General features: G+C 46.0%; 1 protein-coding gene across 3 annotated transcripts in view; it reads left to right on the top strand.

Moving 5' to 3' along the window:
• Positions 1 to 21,387, top strand: part of SGCG (sarcoglycan gamma) — a 151,887-nt gene that overhangs the window by 43,792 nt on the left and 86,708 nt on the right. For 2 of the 3 annotated variants that reach the window (XM_075919276.1, XM_025179380.2), the window contains exons 2-4: positions 1,073 to 1,270; positions 9,552 to 9,653; positions 19,116 to 19,203. In XM_075919276.1, coding sequence (XP_075775391.1) covers positions 1,073 to 1,270; positions 9,552 to 9,653; positions 19,116 to 19,203 — 388 coding nt within the window. The remainder of the gene's footprint in view (positions 1 to 1,072; positions 1,271 to 9,551; positions 9,654 to 19,115; positions 19,204 to 21,387) is intronic. The other variant, XM_025179381.2, reaches the window with a different exon arrangement.

The raw sequence follows: 21,387 nt of genomic DNA, 5'->3' as shown, positions 1-21,387 counted from the left end.
TAAAATTCTTTGTGCTGAGCATAGTGATCTAATTCCCAGGAGTAAATGCAAAATTGATACAAAAAATCATGTGAATCCTACCTGAAGGAATGCTCATTTAGGAACATAATACTGTAGGGGAAAGGACATATTTTCTTAAGTAAGAGCACAGAGACTTTACCTTGTTTATGGAAAATGCTTGAATTTACAAAATCTGTTTACTTCCCGACATTAGGATTTTGGGGGTTCCCCTTGTTTATATCAGCCCTGCTGAGACAGATGTTACTCAGTGTTGGTCTTCAATAAACAGCTTCAGCTGTTAAGGTTTTTATTCTCTTGGTTCAAATGTAAAATTTCCATATTTTCAAAGTGCGAACTAGTGACAGTCTTCATGTTTTAAGGGATAGTAGGATGGTAAGTAGCTAATTGCCTTTATGATTTAGTAAGTGCTTCTTTGAAAACTATAATGCTGTGTGACTGAAGATGTTTAGCCCTGGGTATTAGTTTAATGTTTCTATTAGTAGTACATCTTTAAATGTTTATTCTGATAAGGGGTTGAGCAAGCATATTTTACTTTTGCAATTTTAAAACCTCTTTTCCTTCTTCATGTACAGGTAATGAAACCTAATAAACTTTGGCATTCCAGTGATGCACAGTTTAATTCTGTAACAGGCTAATTGTAATAGTTCCAGTATATATCAATTATTGGAGTATATGTTGTGATGGAACTGATATTTAAAACAGAAAAGAGTACCTCATGGAATTAAAAAAAAATCCTAAAATGTATGTTTTATCTTGACAGGGTCGTCAGCATAGTTTACAATATTATTATATAGTGCACTTACTGCTAAGTGAGTTTCAGATTATGACATAAATAGTGTCATAATTTCAGGTGAGATTTTTTGTTGACATATTGTAAAAAAGGAGACAACAATGTTGATATTCTCTGTTATTATACAGTAAATGTGAGTCTGTTAACAAAATCAGTTAAAGTAGTAGACATTTGATTTTGTTTTTCTCTTACAGGATTTTTTTTAAAGGAATTAATTTACATAGTTAACAAAACTCTTAACTTCCCCACCCTCCTTTCTAGCAGATGGTACGTGAACAATACACCACAACAACACAAGGCACCAGACTAGAGAGGCCGGAGAACCAATATGTCTACAAAATTGGCATTTACGGCTGGAGAAAACGATGCCTCTACCTGTTTGTCCTTCTTCTGCTTATTGTCCTAGTTGTGAATTTTGCTTTGACAATTTGGATTCTTAAAGTGATGTGGTTTTCTCCAGTAAGTGTCCTCTTTAATTTTCCATTCTCTTTCTAGGCTTTATTAATCGTATTCTCCTCCTTTGTTGCCTTATGACCTCACTTATTTCTTATGTTTGCCAGGGTTTTTTTTTATGTAATAACCTTGTCTTTCCCTTACCTTGTTAATTAGAATTTCCCTTTGTGTTGGAAATACATACTCAATATTCTTCTTTTACAACATTCACCCCTCTAACACTATTTTGTCATTTTTAATTATGTTTATGTTGATGATTTTACATTTACAGTTAATTCAAACAATTCTGTCAGAGATTTTAGTTCCTCTTGCCTCACAGTGTGTTTTTTCTGCCATTTACAAAGTATGATTGCTCTAGTTAATTTATACCTCCAGAATTGTTTACTGTTCAAATGTGGTTGTCACTAGTTCAGCGTCTTTTCCTATCTGCACTCATACTCTAATTTTGAATCACCTGTTTCCCCAGTATTTAAGATTTAGCAAATTAATAAGTTAAAGCTCAAAATTATTGAAACTAATTTATGCTTTAGGTTAAGCAACTACATTGTTCATGAAGAAATGTAATAACTTTTCACTACAATACGTATATTATTATCACCTAATTTTTAAATAATAGTTTAATGTGTAACCAAATTAAGTCCTCAAGTTGAAACTTGAGCCAGAATATAATAAAATGCATCAGTGAATATCAAAGCTAAATTAATTTGTTCCTGCCGTGCAGTTTTGATGCTCAGTTGATTTGAATAGACTTATTCTAAGGAAAACAATAATAGTAAATTCCTACTGCTCTGCCCCTGCCATTCAGTAAAGAGTGTTATGTTAATGTTTCTAGCATCTATCTTTATTATGCCACAGTCACTGAATTAGGGGGCATTATGACTTCATAGAGCTGTCTCTATGCTCTTCTTTCTGTTACTATAACCAGGTGAATTTTAAATGCCTCTTAGTCATATCCCCCCACCCAAAACAGTTTTTTTTATGTGTACTATAGGTACAGAATGTCATGTTTAATTTTTAAACTATTTTGCAACACATTTGGAAAATATGTATTTTGGTGACTGTATATCGTGAATCACAATGAATTTTGTGTATGTGGCTGAGGTTCACAGTAAAGGTTTGCTTCTCTAATTTATTTTGCTGTGTCTTGGCTCCCCTGTATGGCCAATGGGCAGCTCATCTCCTAGGAGTCATGGTACAAAAAAAATAGGCAAAAAAATCTCTCTCCTTTCAGAAATTCTCTCTACTGTGTCCCTTCTTGCTTATCTGCAAAGAAAGCAGTAAATTCCTCAGTATGGGGCACACCATCTTTAGACCTCCTCAAGAGGACCCATGGACAATAGCACAAAGTGGGCTCAGATCCTCTGGCCAGGAGAGTGTAGAAATGCCCTGACTCTAAGAGTTCTCTCCAATTTTATATTACAAGCACCTGTGTACTTAAAATGTCCAGCTAAGCAATGGCTCAGCTATGTCCCAGCCCAGCCACCTGCCTTCTATTGCGTACTACGGGGCCATGGCTCCCCTACCACACTTTTTATGGGTTGTAAGCATGGGCAACATGGAAGGGTATAGAGGAGCAATTGGCGGGGTCTTGTGGGGAAGGGTCAGTGCAGGATCTGTGTCTTGGGGGAAAGGGAGCTATACGGGTGGGGCGGTCAAGAAAAAGGGTCAGTGCAATGGGGGAACTTTGGGTGGAATAGACAGCACAAGGGTGGGGTCTTGGGGAAAAGAAGCGATGCAGGGGCAGGACCATGGTTCAGGCGCCAGTTCCCCTTCACTTATAGGGCACTTTCTCCGCTCCACTTTCATTCCTTTTTTCAGACTTCCTTATTAATCTCTGGAGATTTTTTTGTAATTTATTGCTAAAGGATTGGGGTATCCTGCTTCAAATGAGGCCTCATCTTCCCCAAAAATGAATGAGTTAAACACGTTCTTTTTCAAATGCTTGCTCGTGTCCATTCTATGCTAGATATGTGTGTGTGCCGTGCTCACAGTTGCCAGAGATTTTCCCTTGAATGGTATCCATAAGGCTGGCTCTATAGCTCTCAGAAGTTGTGTATGTATGTGCCAGTATCAAGGACTGCACCAACCCCGCACCAATTTAGGAGCTGAACTGTTCTGAATTAGAGCACAATATTTTGACACCAATGTGGAGCGCTCCCTCAGCACCATGTTCCTCTTGGTACTGTTCTCCATCCCTGGTGCCAAGGGGAAAAAAAAGAAACAGTGAACTTAAGAGAGGTTGCCACAGAGAGACAAGTGTAGAGGGACTGGCATATTGAGACACACATTGGGCTGCTCAATTTCCCCCAAGCAACTAAAAGCATCACAGACTCTACCCAGAGTGCTGAGTCCAGTATGGGACCTGCCACCAACTAATGGGAGCAGCTATGGGGCCAGGCATTTGCTGACCCCTTTGATCCTTGGATGTCTTTCAGGTAGTGAAGGACCTGCTTTACCTCCTGACCTAAGGATCTCCAAGTAGCCAAGGCCACCAGGGAAATAAGGGAACAAGGTCAGGCAAGTTCATTCTCACCAACACATTGATCACTGTCCTGCCACCAGTCCTTAGTTTCTTAGCACTGCCCTGGGGCTGCAGCATGTACTGCATTGCCATGGTCTCCAGGTGAAGAATCCTCTTCAGAATCCAAATGGGAATCATAGAACCATAGAACTGGAAGAGACCTCAGAAGGTCATCAAGTCCAGCCCCCTGCTCTAGGCAGGACCAATTCCAACTAAATCAACCCAGCCAGGGTTTTGTCAAGTCGAGACTTAAACACCTCTAGGAATGGAGACTCCACTACTTCCCTAGGTAACCCATTCCAGTGCTTCACCACCCTCCTAGTGAAATACTTTTTCCTAATATCCAACCTAGACCTCTCCCACCACAACTTGAGACCATTGCTTCTTGTTCTGCCATCTGTCACTACTGAGAATAGCCTCTCTTCATCCTCTTTGGAACCTCCCTTCAAGAAGTTGAAGGCTGCTATCAAATCCCCCCTCACTCTTCGCTTCTGCAGACTAAACAGACCCAAATCCCTCAGCCTCTCCTCATAAGTCTTATGCTCCAGCCCCCTAATCATTTTGGTTGCCCTCCGCTGGACCCTCTCCAATGCTTCCACATCCTTTTTGTAGTGGGGGGCCCAGAACTGGACACAATACTCCAGATGTGGCCTCACCAAAGCCGAATACAGGGGAATAATGACATCTCTGGATCTGCTGGCAATGCTCCTCTTAATGCAACCTAATACGCCATTAGCCTTCTTGGCTACAAGGGCACACTGTTGACTCATATCCAGCTTCTCATCCACTGTAACCCCCCAGGTCATTTTCTGCAGAACTACTTCTTAACTGGTTGGTCCCCAGCTTGTAACTATGCTTGGGATTCTTCCGTCCCGAGTGCAGGACTCTACACTTGTCCTTGTTGAACCTCATCAGATTTCTTGTGGCCCAATCCTCCAATTTGTCTAAGTCACTCTGGACCCTATCTCTGCCCTCCAGCATATCTACCTCTCCCCCTAGCTTAGTGTCATCTGCAAACTTGCTGAGGGTGCAATCCATCCCCTCATCCAGGTCATTAATAAAGATATTGAACAAAACCGGTCCTAGAACCGAACCTTGGGGCACTCCACTAGAAACCAACCACCATCCTGACATCGAGCCGTTGATCACTACCTGCTGGGCCCGGCCTTCTAGCCATCTTTCTATCCATTTTACCGTCCATTTATTCAATCCACATTCCCTTAACTTGCTGGCAATAATATTGTGGGAGACTGTATCAAAAGCCTTGCTAAAGTCAAGGTATATCACATCCACTGACTTTCCCATGTCCACCGAGCCAGTTACCTCATCATAGAAGCTAATCAGATTGGTCAGGCACGACTTGCCCTTTGTGAATCCATGCTGACTATTCCTAATCACTTTCCTCTCGTCCAAGTGCCTCAAAATGGATCCCGTCCATGATTTTTCCGGGAACCGATGTAAGACTGACCGGCCTATAGTTCCCTGGATTGTCCTTCTTCCCTTTTTTGAAGATGGGCACTACATTTGCCTTTTTCCAATCATCCGGGATTTCTCCCAATCTCCGCAACTTTTCAAAGATAATAGCCAAAGGCTCTTCAAGGACATTTGCCAACTCCCTCAGTACCCTCAGATGCTTTAAGTCCGGACCCATGGATTTGTGTACGTTTAGCTTTTCTAAATAGTTCCTAACCTGTTCTTTACCCACCACGGGCTGTCCATCTTCATCCCATCTTGCGTCACTTGGCGCAGAAGTCCAGAAGCCGACCTTGTCCGTGAATACAGAGGCAAAGAAAGCATTGAGTACTTCAGCTTTCCCCACATCATCTGTCTCTAGGTTACCTCCTTCATCCATTAGGGGCCGCACACCCTCTCTGATCACCTTCTTCTTGTTAACATGCCTATAGAAACCTTTCTTATTATCCTTCACATCCTTAGCCAGGCGCAATTCCATTTGCGCTTTCGCCTTCCCGATAACCCCCCGGCATTCTCGAGCTATACATTTAAACTCCTCCCTGGTCATTTGTCCAAGTTTCCACTTTCTGTAAGCTTCACTCCATCCAAGACCTACCAGTCTATGCACCTCCAGACTTTGGTACCTTTCCCTGACTACCTGACACAAGGCTGCTGGCTGATGCAGTGATAATATTAGTATGATTGGGCTTTTTCTCCAGGACTGTCCCCCACTTCCCACTGCTCATCCTTGGTGGTGTCAGAAAGGTGAACTACCACTTCTTTCCATCCAGCTCCAGAACCCAACTCCAGAACCAACCTCAGTGCTGTTGTCCAGAACATGGTCACAACAGACGAGGTGGAAGCAGAGAAACAGGAAGGAACTCACGCTCCTCCTCCTCATCTCTAGATGAGGCAATTACAAGCCCTTGTACCCTGCTCCCTCAAGACTACTTCAGGGACCACCAAGCCTCCTAAAAAGGTTCATGGCAAATTTGGGCCTGAAGGTGGAGGAACTAACGAAATTGGCACACATTCTGGGTGACATTTTGGCTGCAGCTCCTCCCTCCAGAGTGACCTTGCCCATAAATGAATCAGTGTTGGGTCTCATTAACACACTGTGGCAGGCTCCTGCTTCTCTGCTCCAAACCTCAATGAGGGCTGAAAAGAAATACTATCTCCCAGCAAGTGGATATGAATACTTTACTCATACCCTTCCTCAGGATCCTTTTGTTGTAGCAGTGGCAAATGAGCAGAACAGATAGGCAGTCAAGTGCTACCTCCAAATATAAAGAAGCCAAAAGGCTGGATCTTCTCGGATGGGAGGTTTATGTGTTTCCAGCAGGCTTTGGTAAGAAAGTATGATTTTAATCTGTGTCCATATTTAAAGACTCTCTACTGTAGGACTTGAGTCAAAATTTGTGACTATGCTAAAGGAGAGCAAGACTGTGGCTAGGACGTCTCTTCCAATGGCTCTAGATGTGACTGTCTGGGGCAACCAGTCTTCTGATGTCAGCCGTCACTAGGAGACGCTCTCTATGGCATCAATCTTCTGGCCAACCTCACAAAGTTCTGCAATACATTCAGGACCTTCTCTTTGAAGACTCCTCCCTTTTTATGGAGCAGATGAACTTGAAGCTCCATGACCTCAAGGGCTATGCTTCATTCATTAGGCCTTTACATGCCATCAGCACTTCAGACCCCAGCAGCCTTCCAGGTTAGCAGTGTAAGTATGCAATTCAAAGAGCTTATGCAAATAATCAGAGGGGTAGCTGTGTTAGTCTGAATCTGCAAAAGCGGCGAGGAGTCCTGTGGCACCTTATAGACTAATCAAAGTGTTGGAGCATAAGCTTTCGTGGTCAAAGACCCACTTCGTCAGATGCATGTCACGAAGTGCATCTGATGAAGTGGGTCTTTGCCCACGAAAGCTTATGCTCCAACACTTTGGTTAGTCTATAAAGTGCCACAGGACTCCTCACCGCTTATGCAAATAATGAGACCACAGATATCCCTAGTACTGTATTATTCCTGTCCATTTATGTGACACAGAGCTTTTCTGGCTTTATTATTGACCCTGATTAAAATCTCTAAGGCCTTTGCCCTTAGTGTGTCTTTGCCACATACTCCAAGGCTGCATCTAGACTGGCATGATTTTGTGCAAATACTTTTAACAAAAAAGTTTTTCCATTAAAAGTATTTACGCAAGAGAGCATCTATACTGGCATGTGCCTTTGCGCAAATGATTTTCTTTTGCTCAAAAGCATCTGTGCCAGTGTAGATGCTCTCTTGCGCAAGAAAGCTCCGATGGCCATTTTAGTCACTGGGCTTTCTTACGCAAGAAATTAATATTGCTGTCTACACTGGCCCTCTTCCGTAAGAATACTTGCACAAGAGGGCTTATCCCTGAGCGGGAGCGTCAGAGTATTTGCGCAAGAACCACTGATTTTGTACATTACAAAGTCAGTGTTCTTGCACAAATACGGCCAGTGTAGACAGGCGGCAATATTTTGCGCAAAAGCGGCCGCTTTTGTGCAAAATCATGCCAGTCTAGATGCAGCCCAAGAGTCCCTACAAGATACTGAACACATTAGTTTTAGTTCTTTGTAAACTGATTCTAGGAAAAGAACCTTAGAATCATAGAATCATAGGACTGGAAGGGACCTCGAGAGGTCATCGAGTCCAGCCCCCCGCCCTCAAGGCAGGACCAAGCTCCGTCTACACCATCCCTGACAGATGTCTATCTAACCTGATCCATTTTCAATCTAACTTTCTGATCCATTGTCAATCAATGCAAGTAATATTACCCTTTAAAAGGATCAGGCAATGTTCTACAGCTTCGGAAACAGTGATGGAGTATATCTAGCTATTATGAAAACCCACCTCCAGATGTCTTTAGGCCCTACTGACTAAGCTGATGTGCCGTGATCTCTGCATTTATGCAACGCAGTGGATTCAGCTCAAATACTGTATTTAGATACTACAATGATGAACCTAATATCAGAATCTATATTGAACAGAATGTCCTCCTTGCTGCATCTCTTCCTTTCCTTGCGTATAAAGTCAACCAAATGATGCAGTGTAAGTATGTGAGTTACAGTAGCCCTTATGGGTAAAGAAAATGCAAGAAAAGTGGCTGGGTGCTTTACTTTGTATAGAACTAAATTTATTCCTCTCACTGGTGGCTTCTTACATAGTAGATATTCTATATCGACATTTGCTACAAGGTATTTGCTTCTTCTTGTAAATATATTGTGTAATCTACACAGCCAAATGATTGTGTTCAGTGTCACTTCCTTTTTATGTAATAAGTTGAATTAAATAGCGTAATTAAATACTCTGTAATTGTTTAGTGGGTATGGCACCAGGCTCAGTTCTTTGCTCTTTCAGAATGCCTGAGTGATCATTGGAAATTCTTTTAGGCCCAGACCCTAAAATAATTAGAATTGTCCCCAACTATATTTTTCATGTTACCAACTATATACCAAGGAAGAGGGGAAGAAGAAAAAGAGAGTGAAACAAGATGGTGAATGAGAAGGAAGAGACAACTGGGATGAAAGGAATGAGAGAGAATGAGGAAGGATCTAAGCAACATGGTGTAAAAATGACTGAAGGAATAGGCAAGACAGAAAGAAATGTGAATCCTGAGAGATTCTGACAGTTGGAGTGTTCGTAGAAGGACAGAGGAGAAGAGAAGACTTGGACGTTAAAAATAAGAATTAAAAATGAAAAGGGAAATCACAAAACTTCTCTCCCTTTTATGTGTCAAGCAGTGTCTCATTCCAAATAAATATACCACCAACAGAGCAAGTACTCAAGCCTCTGATCTTAAAGATTTACTCTATTTGAGCACTTCTATGTGTAAAAATAAATTGTTCATACATTCTTGGAAAGTAAGCACAAAAGATGTGTGAAGAACAATACATATTCCTTTTTTAACGTAGATGTTTTTTCTTCTTAAACAGGCTTCATCATGTCCTTGCTGATGAAGTATCTCAACATACAGAGCTCAACTACACTAACAGCTTTCTTTCTTGCATCACATTTTTATGTTTTTTCCTCAAAAACACATTATTAATAAAAGGTATTGTTATGTCTGGTCATACAAATGTATCATTCCCTAAGAAGAATTGTTTGGAATTCATTGACAAATTTTGAAATGCTAACCAAAGTGTTAAGTCCTAGTGTTAAGTGCAGTTATCGTCATTAATATCATAGGGGGGAAAAGATAATTCTATAATGATCCAATGTAACAAATGAAAAAGAAATAAAAACTGCAGTGAAAATAAAGTACATATTACTTTTTCATCTTTTCCACAGACGGGAATGGGATATGTCCATGTTACAAAAGAAGGACTTCAACTGGAAGGAGAGTCAGAATTCTTATATCCTTTGTATGCCAAAGAAATTCGCTCTAGAATGGTAAGTAAATATTGATAAGCCATGCTGAAAGAGAATTAATGTACAGAAATCCATTAATAAAATTAATATATATAAAAATGTTTATGTGCATGTATAGAATATATGGTATGTATAGAAATATATAAAATTTGGTGTAACAAGGCAGCACTAAGATACTTCAGTGACATTTACCAACATAAACTACTTAATCATATTGCTCTCAGATGATAAAAACATGAGTGAGTTAGGTAGGTCATTCCAGCTGAGTGTTGTTAAAACTTTAGGAGTATTTTAGGGAGTTTTTAAATGTTTTTATTTAGTCTATTTTTGTATCTCTTTTCCTGTAAACTGAGGTATCTTGGTAACCATGAGTTCAACTCTTAAGGGTTTACAAGTAGCCTCACTACAAGGATCTATCTACAGAGGGCCTCACCACCACCATCATGTTGGCCAGGTGGGGGGAGGGACAACATTGGGCTCTATGCTTCCTGAATAGCCATTTATGTGAAAATGACAATACAGCTGATGGAAGGGGTGCAGTCATGACTCTGTTTTACAAAGGACCAATTTTCTGCAGGAGTGCAGGAACTCTGGGATTCAAGCGCTAAAATGTTATCAAAAGATAGACAATAATTGCATCAGTTGGGCTAATATTATAGATTTTGGTCACTTCAGGACTACACTTTAAAATTATTGTTGTGTATTTTGGATAAGGTATTTTTGTTTGTGTTTTAATTTAAAAAGAGATTCTGTCAAGAAAAGAATAAATCATTCAAGCGTCTAATATTATGGCATTTCCACAGGAGACTTTATCACATTTTTACCAAGTCTCCATCTCCCAGGCTGCATCTAGACTACACCTCTTTATTAACAGAAAGATGTAGATTAAATACGTCAAAATTGCTAATGAGGCAGGGATTTAAATATCCCGTGCTTCATTAGCATAAACATGGCTGCCACTTTTTTTCAAAATGGAGCTTTTTTGAAAAAAGTGGCAGTCTAGACGCAGATCTTTCGAAAATCCATCCCTTTTTCGAAAGATCCTGTAAACCTCATTTATTCTAATGAAGCATGGGATATTTAAATTCCTGCCTCATTAGAAATTTCAGTGTGCCTAATCTACATCTCTCTGTCGACAGAGAGGTGTAGTCTAGATGTACCCGCAAGTTTTAATAATTTCTTCCTCTCCTACAATGAGAGAAAAATCCATGTTTATTGTGTGAATTGATTCCCATGAGATAGTATATTATTTATAGTGTGTGTCAGACAATGGTCAGGGCACTGTGTGTGTGTGTGTGTGTGTGTGTGTGTGTGTGTGTGTGTGTGTGTGTGTTACACCCGAGTCTTCAACTGCTGGGATACAAAGTCCCATCGCAGCGGGCAGCCTAGGAGGCTGAAGGGCGCCCCGAGAAGTTTAATGTCTCTGTCTTTACCGCTAGGACCAGGGTCCCGTCATGGAGGGCAGCCAATAAGCTGACAGACGCCCCAGAATTTATAGGAAAAGCTTATTACATCTCAGATTTCAACTGCTAGAATACAGGATCCCTTCGCAGTGGGCAGCCAAGGAGGCTGAGAGATGTCCCAACGGATCTGTCCTCTGGAAGTGACACGATCCAAACGCTCAAGCTCTCCCTATACCTGTCCCTATGACCGGCTGAAGTTCTTTTAAATTGTGCTTGGTTCTGTTACAGCAACTGAAGGAGTCAGATTAAAGCTTAAACAGTTACAGGTTTATTAAAGAAGCTTATAAATCATACGGTTACAATGGCTATTGCTCTATTTCTTAACTGCTAGCAAATATAGATCTTAAAAAATGGTTACAACGAAAATAAAGATAGAAAATAGAAATAATGGTACCAAGTGACAGCTTAATCTTTAAAGAGCTCTAAGTCTATGTGTACACTTAAGAGAAAGGACCACATCCAGGTACAATTTTTACCCCCTTCTGTGCCTCTCAACTCCAGCGTATCAGGCCAGGGCCGGTCCCTCAATTCCTAGGAAAGACGATTACGAGGTGGGCGTCCCCGTGGAACCTCTGGAGGTCAAACACCTAACCCGATCAGCAGATAGATGGTAGATTGACACTCAGAGTAAGTGTGCTGCTGGACCCGTATTTATACCCATAGGGGCCCATATCCTCTTTCTTATCTAAGATGCCAAATTGTGTTGGTCTGTCTTTGTGACGCCAGTTCTTACAAGGGACTTTCAACTTAATTTACACTTGCAAGAGAAATAACTAAATTGTGAGTACTGGACTTTTTTTTACTGGGCGGGAGATTCCTCCCCCCCGCAGACGGCTGTTTGTTCGTATCAATATAGGTTTCAGTCAAGGGCATTCCTCGGCAGCCTCTTGGTCAGCAATTGGCGTATCTCTGTCTACAGCCATCCAGGGTCACAGCAGCCTGCATATCCGGGCCTTCTGTTCAAGACTTTTACTGCTCTGTATGCCCTGCATGCTTCAGGCAAGCAAAAATGGAGGGTTCCTGTCTGGCTACAGTGTGGTTCCTGAGATTTTACATTCTAATATTTCGAGGAATCGATAATCATTTTGTAGCACATTTTAACTGTAGGCTGCTGCCATCTCAATATATATATACATATCATGTTTTGTGTTTTAGAGTGACCAGAAGTGAAGAATAGTTTGTGAAAATGTGGGTGAGATAATAAAAATACAATGTTGACTTCCTCATCTACCTACTTGATCAGAAAAAGGTGAATTTGTAAGGAAAACTTGGAGTAACTGTTTATGGATGATAAGTGCCAGTTGGAGGTAGTCCAGGCCACTAATTTAAGGGAAAAGAGAGCTGGAGCTAAGTATTTCTGGGTATGTCTACACTACAAAGTTAATTCGAACTAACAGCCATTAGTTCAAATTAACTTTAATAGGGGCTACACATACAAACCACTAGTTCAAATTTAAATCGAACTAGCGGAGCACTTAATTCGAACTAGGTAAACCTCATTCTACGAGGAGTAGCGCCTACTTCGAATTAAGTAGTTCAAAATAAGGGCTGTGTAGCCACTTAATTCGAACTAGTTGGAGGCTAGCCCTTCCCAGGTTGCCCTGGTGGCCACTCTGGGCCAAACCAGGGATACTCTTCTGCCCCCCTCCTGGCCCCGGAGCCCTTAAAGGGGCGCAGTCTGGCTACAGTACTTGTGCCAGTTGCAAGCCTGCTAGCACCCAGCCAGCTGACCCTGCACCTGGCACAGCATGAGCCAGCCACCTGCTGCCACCCAGCCCTCCGCCTCTTCCCAGGACTAGGCTGGCGGCTCCTAGGAGCCTGCCCGGGGTCGCAAGAGGCAGGCGCCCGCCTGGTAAAGTGTGGAGATCGTGGACCTCATCGAGGTTTTGGGGGAGGCCTCCAACCTCCACAATCTCCTGCACTAGGCACAGGAAAGCGTCCGTCTAGGGCAGGATAGCTGCCAGCCTGGCCACCAAAGGCCACATGCAAACCTAGGAGCAGGTTTGCACGAAAATCAAGTTGGTCCGGTAAGACCCCTGACCCTGAGCCCTGAGCTAAGAACATAAGAATGGCCATACTGGGTCAGACGAAGGTCCATCTAGCCCAGTAGCCTGTCTGCCGACAGGGGCCAGCACCAGGTACCCGAGAGGGGATGGACCAAAGACAATGACTGAGGTTATGTCTACACTACCCCGCTAGTTCGAACTAGCGGGGGTAATGTAGTCATCCGCAGTTGCAAATAAAGCCCGGGATTTGAATTTCCCGGGCTTCATTTGCATGAAGCCGGCTGGCGCCATTTTTCAATGCCGGCTAGTTCGAACCCCGTGTAGCCGCGGCAACGGCGGATGACTACATTACCCCCGCTAGTTCGAACTAGCGGGGTACTATAGACATACCCCAAGCAATTTGTCTCGTGCCATCCGTCTTCAGACTTCCACAAACAGAGGCCAGGGACACCATTGCTACCCCCTGGCTAATAGCACTCCATGGACCATGAATTTATGTAACTTCTCTTTAAAGTCTGTTAGGGTATGTCTACACTACAGCGCTAATTCGAACTAAGCTAATTCGAACTAACGCATCTAGAACTAAAAACTAGTTCAAATTAGCGTTTTGCTAATTCGAACTAGCATGTCCACATTAAGTGGACCCTGAACAGGGCTTAAGGATGGCCGGAAGCAGTGCCGGCAGGGCATCAGAGGAGGACTTAGAGCGTGGAGATGCTGTCTCAGGCTAGCCGAGGGCTGTGCTTAAAGAGACCCGACCCCTACCCTGGACAGACAGTTCTCAGGGGTGCCCCGCTTGAAAACCAGTCCTGGCTTGGAGTGCCCGGAGTGCCCACACTGGGCACATCACACCACTCGGCCATCAGCCCGGGGACAATTGGGGGGCTGCAGGAGAGCTTCCACCCCCAGAAGCCCGCAGAGCCAGCCCAGTCCTCCCCATCGGGGGCTCGTGCCCCATTCCTCCCTCACCTCCTTCCACTTACCCTTCCCTAGCCCCTCTTCTTGATGTACAAAATAAAGGACAATTGTGTTCAAAAATGGAATCTGTCTTTATTGAACAAAACTGGGGGAGACTGGGAAAAGGAGGTGCGAGAGGGGAAGAGAGAGGCTGGGAGAGGGGAGGGCAACTAAAATGATCAGGGGTTGGGAACAGGTCCCATATGAAGAGAGGCTAAAGAGACTGGGACTTCTCAGCTTAGAAAAGAGGAGACGGAGGGGGGACAGGATAGAGGTCTCTAAAAGCAGGAGTTGGGTGCAGAGGGTGCATACAGAAAAGTTCTTCATTAGTTCCCATAAAGAAGGACTAGAGGACACCAAATGAAAGGAATGGGTAGCAGGCTTCAAACTAGTAACAGAAAGTTGTTCTTCACAAAGCAAAGAGTCAACCTGTGGAACTCCTTGCTGCAGGAGGCTGTGAAGGCTAGAACTAGAACAGAGTTTAAAGGGAAGTGAGATCAAGTGATGGAGGTTGGGTCCATGGAGTGGTAGTAGCCAGGGGTAGGAGTGGTGTCCCTGGCCAAGATTTGTGGAAGGCTGGAGAGGGATGGCACGAGACAAATGGCTTGGTCACTGTCTCCGGTCCATCCCCTCCAGGGTACCTAGGGTTGGCCGCTGTCGGCAGACAGGCTACTGGGCTAGATGGACCTTTGGTCTGACCCAGGACGGCCATTGTAAGCTCAGGGCTCAGGGTCGGGGGTCTCAGTGGACCACCTTGATTTTCATGCCAACCTGCTCCTGGGTGGCCAGGCTGGCAGCTATCCTGTCCTGGATGGCCACCTTCCTGTGCCTAGTGCGGAGATCGTGGATGAGGTCCACGATGTCCGCACTAGCCCAGGCGGGTGCCCGCCTCTTGCGGTCCCGGGCAAGCTCCCGGGAGCCGCCAGCCTGGTCCCGGGAAGAGGGGGAGAGCTGGGGGGCATCGGGTGGGTGGCTCGATCCGTGCCAGGTGTAGGGTCTGCTGGCTGGGTGCTGGCAGGCTTGCACCTGGCACGGGCACCGTAGCCAGCCCGTGCCCCTTTAAGGGGTCCGGGGCCGGGAGGGAAACCTGGGAAGCCTTAGCCTCCCACTAGTTCGAATTAAGGGTCTTCACAGCCCTTAATTCCAACTAGCTAGTTCGAACTAGGCTTAATCCTCGTAAAATGAGATTTACCTAGTTCGAACTAAGCGCTCCGCTAGTTCGAATTAAATTCGAACTAGCGGAGCGCTAGTGTAGCGCCTATTAAAGTTAGTTCGAACTAACGTCCGTTAGTTCGAACTAACTCTGTAGTGTAGACATACCCTTAGGGTATGTCTACACTACAGCACTAATTCAAACTAGCTTAGTTCGAATTAGTTAATTCGAAATAAGCTAATTCGAATAAGCGCATCTAGACTTAAAAACTAGTTCGAATTAGCATTTTGCTAATTCGAACTAGCATATCCACATTGAGTGGACCCAGAACTAAGGTTAAGGATGGCTGAAGGAAGCAGTGCCGGCAGGGCATCAGGTTAGGACTTAGAGCGTGGAGCTGCTGCCTCAGGCTAGCCGAGAGCTGTACTTAAAGGAACCGGACCCCCACCCCGGACAGACAGTTCTCAGGCAAAGTAGTCCTGGCTTGGAGTGCCCTGAGTGCCCACACTCGGCACATCACAGCACTCGGCCATCAGCCCGGCTGCACTTGCCGCAGGCTGCCATCCGGAGGGGGGGTGGTCAATCAAGGGGCTTCAGGAGAGTTTCTACCCCGAGGAGCCCACAGAGCCAGCCAAGTCCTCCCCATCGGGGGCTCGTACCCCATTCCTCCCTCACCTCCTTCCACTTACCCCTCCATAGCCCCCCTTCCTGATGTACAAAATAAAGGACACGTGTGTTCAAAAATAGAGACTCTCTTTATTGAACAAAACTCTGGGAGACTGGGAAAATAAGGTGGGAGACGGGAAGAGAGAGGGTGGGAGAGATGAGGGCAACTAAAATGGTCAGGGGTTTGGAACAGGTCCCATATGAAGAGAGGCTGAAGAGACTGGGACTTCTCAGCTTAGAAAAGAGGAGACTGAGGAGGAATATGATAGAGGTCTATAAAAGCATGAGTGGTGTGGAGAGGGTACATAAAGAAAAGTTCTTCATTAGTTCCCATAATAGAAGGACTAAAGGACACCAAATGAAATGAATGGGTAGTAGGCTTCATACTAACAACAGAAAGTTCTTCTTCACAAAGCAAATAGTCAACCTGTGGAACTCCTTGCTGCAGGAGGCTGTGAAGGCTAGAACTAGAACAGCGTTTAAAGAGAAGTGAGATAAAGTCATGGAGGTTGGGTCCATGGAATGGTATTAACCAGGGGGTAGGAATGGTGTCCCTGGCCTCTGTTTGTGGAAGACACGAGAGGGATGGCACGAGACAAATGGCTTGGTCATTGTCTTCGGTCCATCCCCTCCAGGGTACTTAGTGTTGGCCGCTGTCGGCAGACAGGCTACTGGGCTAGATGGACCTTTGGTCTGACCCAGTACGGCCATTGTAAGCTCAGGGCTCAGGGTCGGGGGTCTCAGTGGACCACCTTGATTTTCATGCCAACCTGCTCCTGGGTGGCCAGGCTGGCAGCTATCCTGCCCTAGACGGCCACTTTCCTGTGCCTAGTGCGGAGGTCGTGGATGAGGTCCACAATGTCTGCACTAAACCAGGTGGGCGCTCGCCTCTTGAGGACCTGGGCAGGCTCCCGGGAGCCGCCAGCCTGGTCCCAGGAAGAGGAAGAGGGCTGGGTGGCAGCGGGTGGCTGGCTCGAGCCGTGCCAGGTGCAGGGTCTGCTGGCTGGGTGCTGGCAGGCTTGCACCTGGCACGGGCACTGTAGCCAGCCCGTGCCCCTTTAAGGGCTCTGGGGCCGGGAGGGGGGCAGAAGAGTTTTCCTGGTTTGGCCCAGAGTGGCCACCAGGGAAAGCTGGGGAGGGCTAGCCTCCCACTAGTTCGAATTAAGTGGCTACACAGCCCTTAATTCGAACTAGTTAATTCGAACTAGGCGTTAGTCCTCGTAGAATGAGGTTTACCTAGTTCGAATTAAGCGCTCCGCTCGTTCGAATTAAGTTCGAACTAGCGGTTTGTATGTGTAGCGCCTATCAAATTAATTCGAACTAACGTCTGTTAGTTCGAATTAACTTTGTAGTGTAGACATACCCTTATAGTTATATCCTTTACAGCCTCCTGTGGCAAAGAGTTCCATAGGTTGACTATGTGCTGTGTGAAGAAGAACTTTCACTTATTAGTTTTAAACCTGCTGTCCATTCATTTCATTTGGTGTTCTCTAGTCCTTATATTATGGGAACTAATGCAGAACTTTTCTTTATTCACCCTCTCCACACCACTCATGATTTTATATACCTCTATTATATCCCCCCTCAGGGTATGTCTACACTACCCCGCTAGTTCGAACTAGCAGGGTAATGTATGCATACCGAACGTGCAAATGAAGCCCGGGATTTGACTTTCCCGGGTTTCATTTGCATAAGCGGGGAGCCGCCATTTTTAAATCCCCGCTGGTTCGAACCCCGTGTAGCGCAGCGTAGTTCGAACTAGCGGCTACACGGGGTTCGAACCAGCGGGGATTTAAAAATGGCGGCTCCCTGCTTATGCAAATGAAGCCCGGGAAATTCAAATCCCGGGCTTCAGTTGCACGTTCGGTATGCATACATTACCCCGCTAGTTCGAACTAGCGGGGTAGTGTAGACATACCCTCAGTCTCCTCTTTTCTAAGCTGAAAAGTCCCAGTCTCTTTAGCCTCTCTTCATATGGGACCTGTTCCAAACCCCTAATCATTTTAGTTGCCCTTTTATGAACCCTTTCCGAGGCCAAAATATCTTTTTTGAGGTGAGGAGACCACATCTGTACACAGTACTGAAGATCTGGCGTACCATAGTTTTATACTTCCCCTCCTCCTTCTTCCCCTGGCTTCCCCCTGCCAGCTTCCTCCTCCCAGGTTTCCCCCTCCCCTCTCTCACCCTCTCTCTTCTCCTCTCCCACCTCCTTTTCCCAGTCTCTCCAGAGGTTAATCCCCCCGCCCCCAGTTTTGTTAAATTAAGAGATTTTCTATTTTTGAACACGTGTCCTTTATTTTTTACATCAGGAAGGGGGCTAGGGAGGGGTAAGTGAAAGGAGATGAGGGAGGAATGGGGCACGAGCCCCCGATGGGGAGGACTGGGGTGGCTCTGCGGGCTCCTCGGGGTGGAAGCTCTTCTGCAGGGTCTCCTGGATCCTGACAGTCCCTCTATTGAAACCCCCCGGATAGCAGCCTGCAGCAAGTGCAGCCGGGCTGATGGCCAAGTGCTGTGATGTGCCGAGTGTGGGCACTCAGGGCACTCCAAGACAGGACTGCTTTGCTGTCCCTCCTCGAGGTAGACAAGCAAGCGGGGAACCCTGAGAGCTGTCTGTCCGGGGTGGGGGTAGGGTCCCTTTAAGCACAGCCCTCAGCTAGCCTGAGGCAGCAGCTCCACGCTCTAAGTCCTAACCTGATGCCCTGCCAGCACTGGTTCCGGCCAGCCTTAACTTCGGTTCAGGGTCCACTCAATGTGGACATGCTATTTTGAATTAGCAAAACGCTAATTCGAATTAGTTTTTAGTTCTAGATGCACTAATTTGAATTAGCTTAGTTCGAATTAACTAATTTGAATTAAGTTAGTTTGAATTAGTGCTGTAGTGTAGACATACCCTCTTAGACTGAGTATAGAGGCACGGGCCAGCTCCAGATCTGAATATGTTCACAGTTCAAAGAGTGCTTGAATTAAGGATGGTAATTTGGGTCCATTTCTGCTGTGTAGCAGTGTGTTGAAGGCTTAAACAAATAATTAGGTTTTCTGGATTTTGTTACATCTGTCAATTAAATGAGTGCTCTAAACACAAAATATTCATTCAGAGACTTCACACTTTGGCTGGTTTTCTATTACAAAGGCCCTTGTAATTACTTTATTAATAATATACATGACAATGATAAATTATATACATTGTTTTGAGATATGTTTGTTCTGCTAAATGTGCAAATCTTTCTTGATACGGTAGGATTCATCACTACTTCTACAGTCTGCTCATAATGTGACTGTGAATGCTCGTAATTCAGATGGTGAAATCACAGGCAGATTAAATGTGGGTAAGTCTAAATTATTTGCCTTCATTTAGCATTTTTTATGGATTTTAATGAATATTAATAGAGAGCTTCTAATATATAAAGGAGTGTATACATTCTAATTGCTCATTATGATAGCCACATTTGAATAGCCCACTTGTCACACAATATGTACAGTAGAGTCCCTATAATCTGACCTAAACGGGACCGACACTTGGTCAGATTACCGAATATGTCGGATGATACTGACTCTACTGTAGAGAGCAACGGAACAGCTGATGCCTCTCCTGCCGGGACAAAGCATCCCCAGCAGAGCAGCATCAGCGGTTCCATTGTGCTCTAGGAGCAGCTGCTGCCGCTCCTGCCTGGAAGTGTTCTGGCCATCAACCATGTGCTTCTACGGAGGGTCATCACTCTGGGCAACATGGACACTATTGTGGATAGCTTAGCCTCAATCCCCATGCCTCAGTCTACATAAACAGAAAAGAGTACTTCTCCATGGTGCTATAGGCCCTTGTGGATCACAAGGGACACTTCACCAACATCAGCATCAGATGGTCAGGGAAGGCACATGATGCCCACATCTTCTGAAATTCTTGCCTGTTCTGAAAGATGCACATTGACACTTTTTTTCCTGACCACACCATCAGAGTTGGGGAGGTGGCCATGCCCATCTGCATCCTGAATGATGCAGCCTACCCCTGGTTCCCATGGCTCATGAAGCCCTACATCCAGGCAGCATGGACCCCAGCAAGGAGCACTTCAACACCAGGCTGAGCAGATGCTGCACGGTGGTGGAGTGTGAATTTAAAGGGGAGGTTACAGAATCTCGTCACCTGCCTGGATCTCAGTGAGTGCTATATCCCCTTTGTGATGGTGGCCTGCTGTGTGCTCTACAACCTATGTAACAGCAAGGGAGAGACTTTCCTATCAGGGTGGGGGACAGAAGCTGAATGGCTGGGGAGATTATATGAGCATCCAGACACTAGTGCCATTCGAAGAGCACATCAAGGGGCTGTCCTTATCAGAGAGGCCTTGAGGGAGAATTTCATGCAAGACTAGCTGTGAGACTCTCCCCTGTACCTTTCCACAATGGGCCCTTGCGTTCCCTCTGTGTGCCTTTCCTTCCCCACCCATCCCTTTCCTTCCCCCCTCCCTCCCCGCAGAGCAAATAAAATAGTCTTCATTTGTGAAACACCTGGACCGTTTATTGGGGCGGTATATTACAGGGGAGGGACTGGGGAAAGAACCTGGAATGGGGGAGTGGTGGGAGAGGGGGCTCAAGGATAGGGCTTGGACTAGTGCCTGCTTCTGGTTCTTCATGAGGCTTTGGCTGCCCGAGAGGTCCCAGCGCCCTATGTTCTCGGGCCCATGGAGGGACTAGGAGGGGAAGCCATGGGGGGTGGCGGAGAGGTGACTGGTGGCCTGCACCATGCATGCGGCCATGTGCTCCGCGGTGCCCTGGCACCGGCGTGCCCCGCCGCGTCTGGCGTCTGGACACCAGCACCGACTGGTGGGACCGCATCATCCTGGAGCGCTGGGAGGACCGACAGTGGACCCAGAACACCCTCCCCGGCCTCGGACGACACAGGCGAGCGGCTCTGTGGGGTGCCTCGGGGGTCCCGGGTCCTGGGCAGGCTGGCGGCAGGCTCCTGGCTCTCAGAGCCCTCCTCCTCCTCCTCCGGCTCCAGGAGCGGGCCCTCTGCCCCGGGGTCTATCACGTCCCGGGGGGCAGGGACGGCATGAGCCCCCAGGAGGCGGTCCAGGGCGTGGAAGTGTGGGCAGGCCTCCAAGTCGGCCCCTGGCTGGCAGGCCCAGGAGTAGGACTGCCGCAGGTCCTTAATTTTGCACCGGACCTGCTCCCGGCTGCGCAGGTGGCCCCTGGCAGCCAGGCTGGCAGCCATGCGGCTGTAGATGGCCGCGTTCCTGTGGCTAGTGCGGAGATCATGGACATTGGAGGCTTCCCCCCAAACCTCGATGAGGTCCACGATCTCCGCACTTGACCAAGCGGGCACCCGCCTTTTGCGCCCCCGGGCAGGCTCCTGGGAACCGCCAGGCTGGTCCTGGGGAGCAGTGGATGGCTGGGTGTCATCGGGTGGCTGGCTCATGGTGTGGCAGGTGCAGGGTCTGCTGGCACGGGTGCTGGCAGCCTTGCAACTGGCACAAACTGTGTAGCCAGCCTGTGGCCCTTTAAGGGCTCCGGGGCCG

This window comes from Pelodiscus sinensis, chromosome 1 (assembly GCF_049634645.1).
Source record: "Pelodiscus sinensis isolate JC-2024 chromosome 1, ASM4963464v1, whole genome shotgun sequence".
NCBI classification, from domain to species: Eukaryota; Metazoa; Chordata; order Testudines; family Trionychidae; genus Pelodiscus; species Pelodiscus sinensis.
The sequence above is the reverse complement of the archived record's forward strand: the minus strand, read 5'-3'. Positions and strand labels throughout refer to the sequence as shown.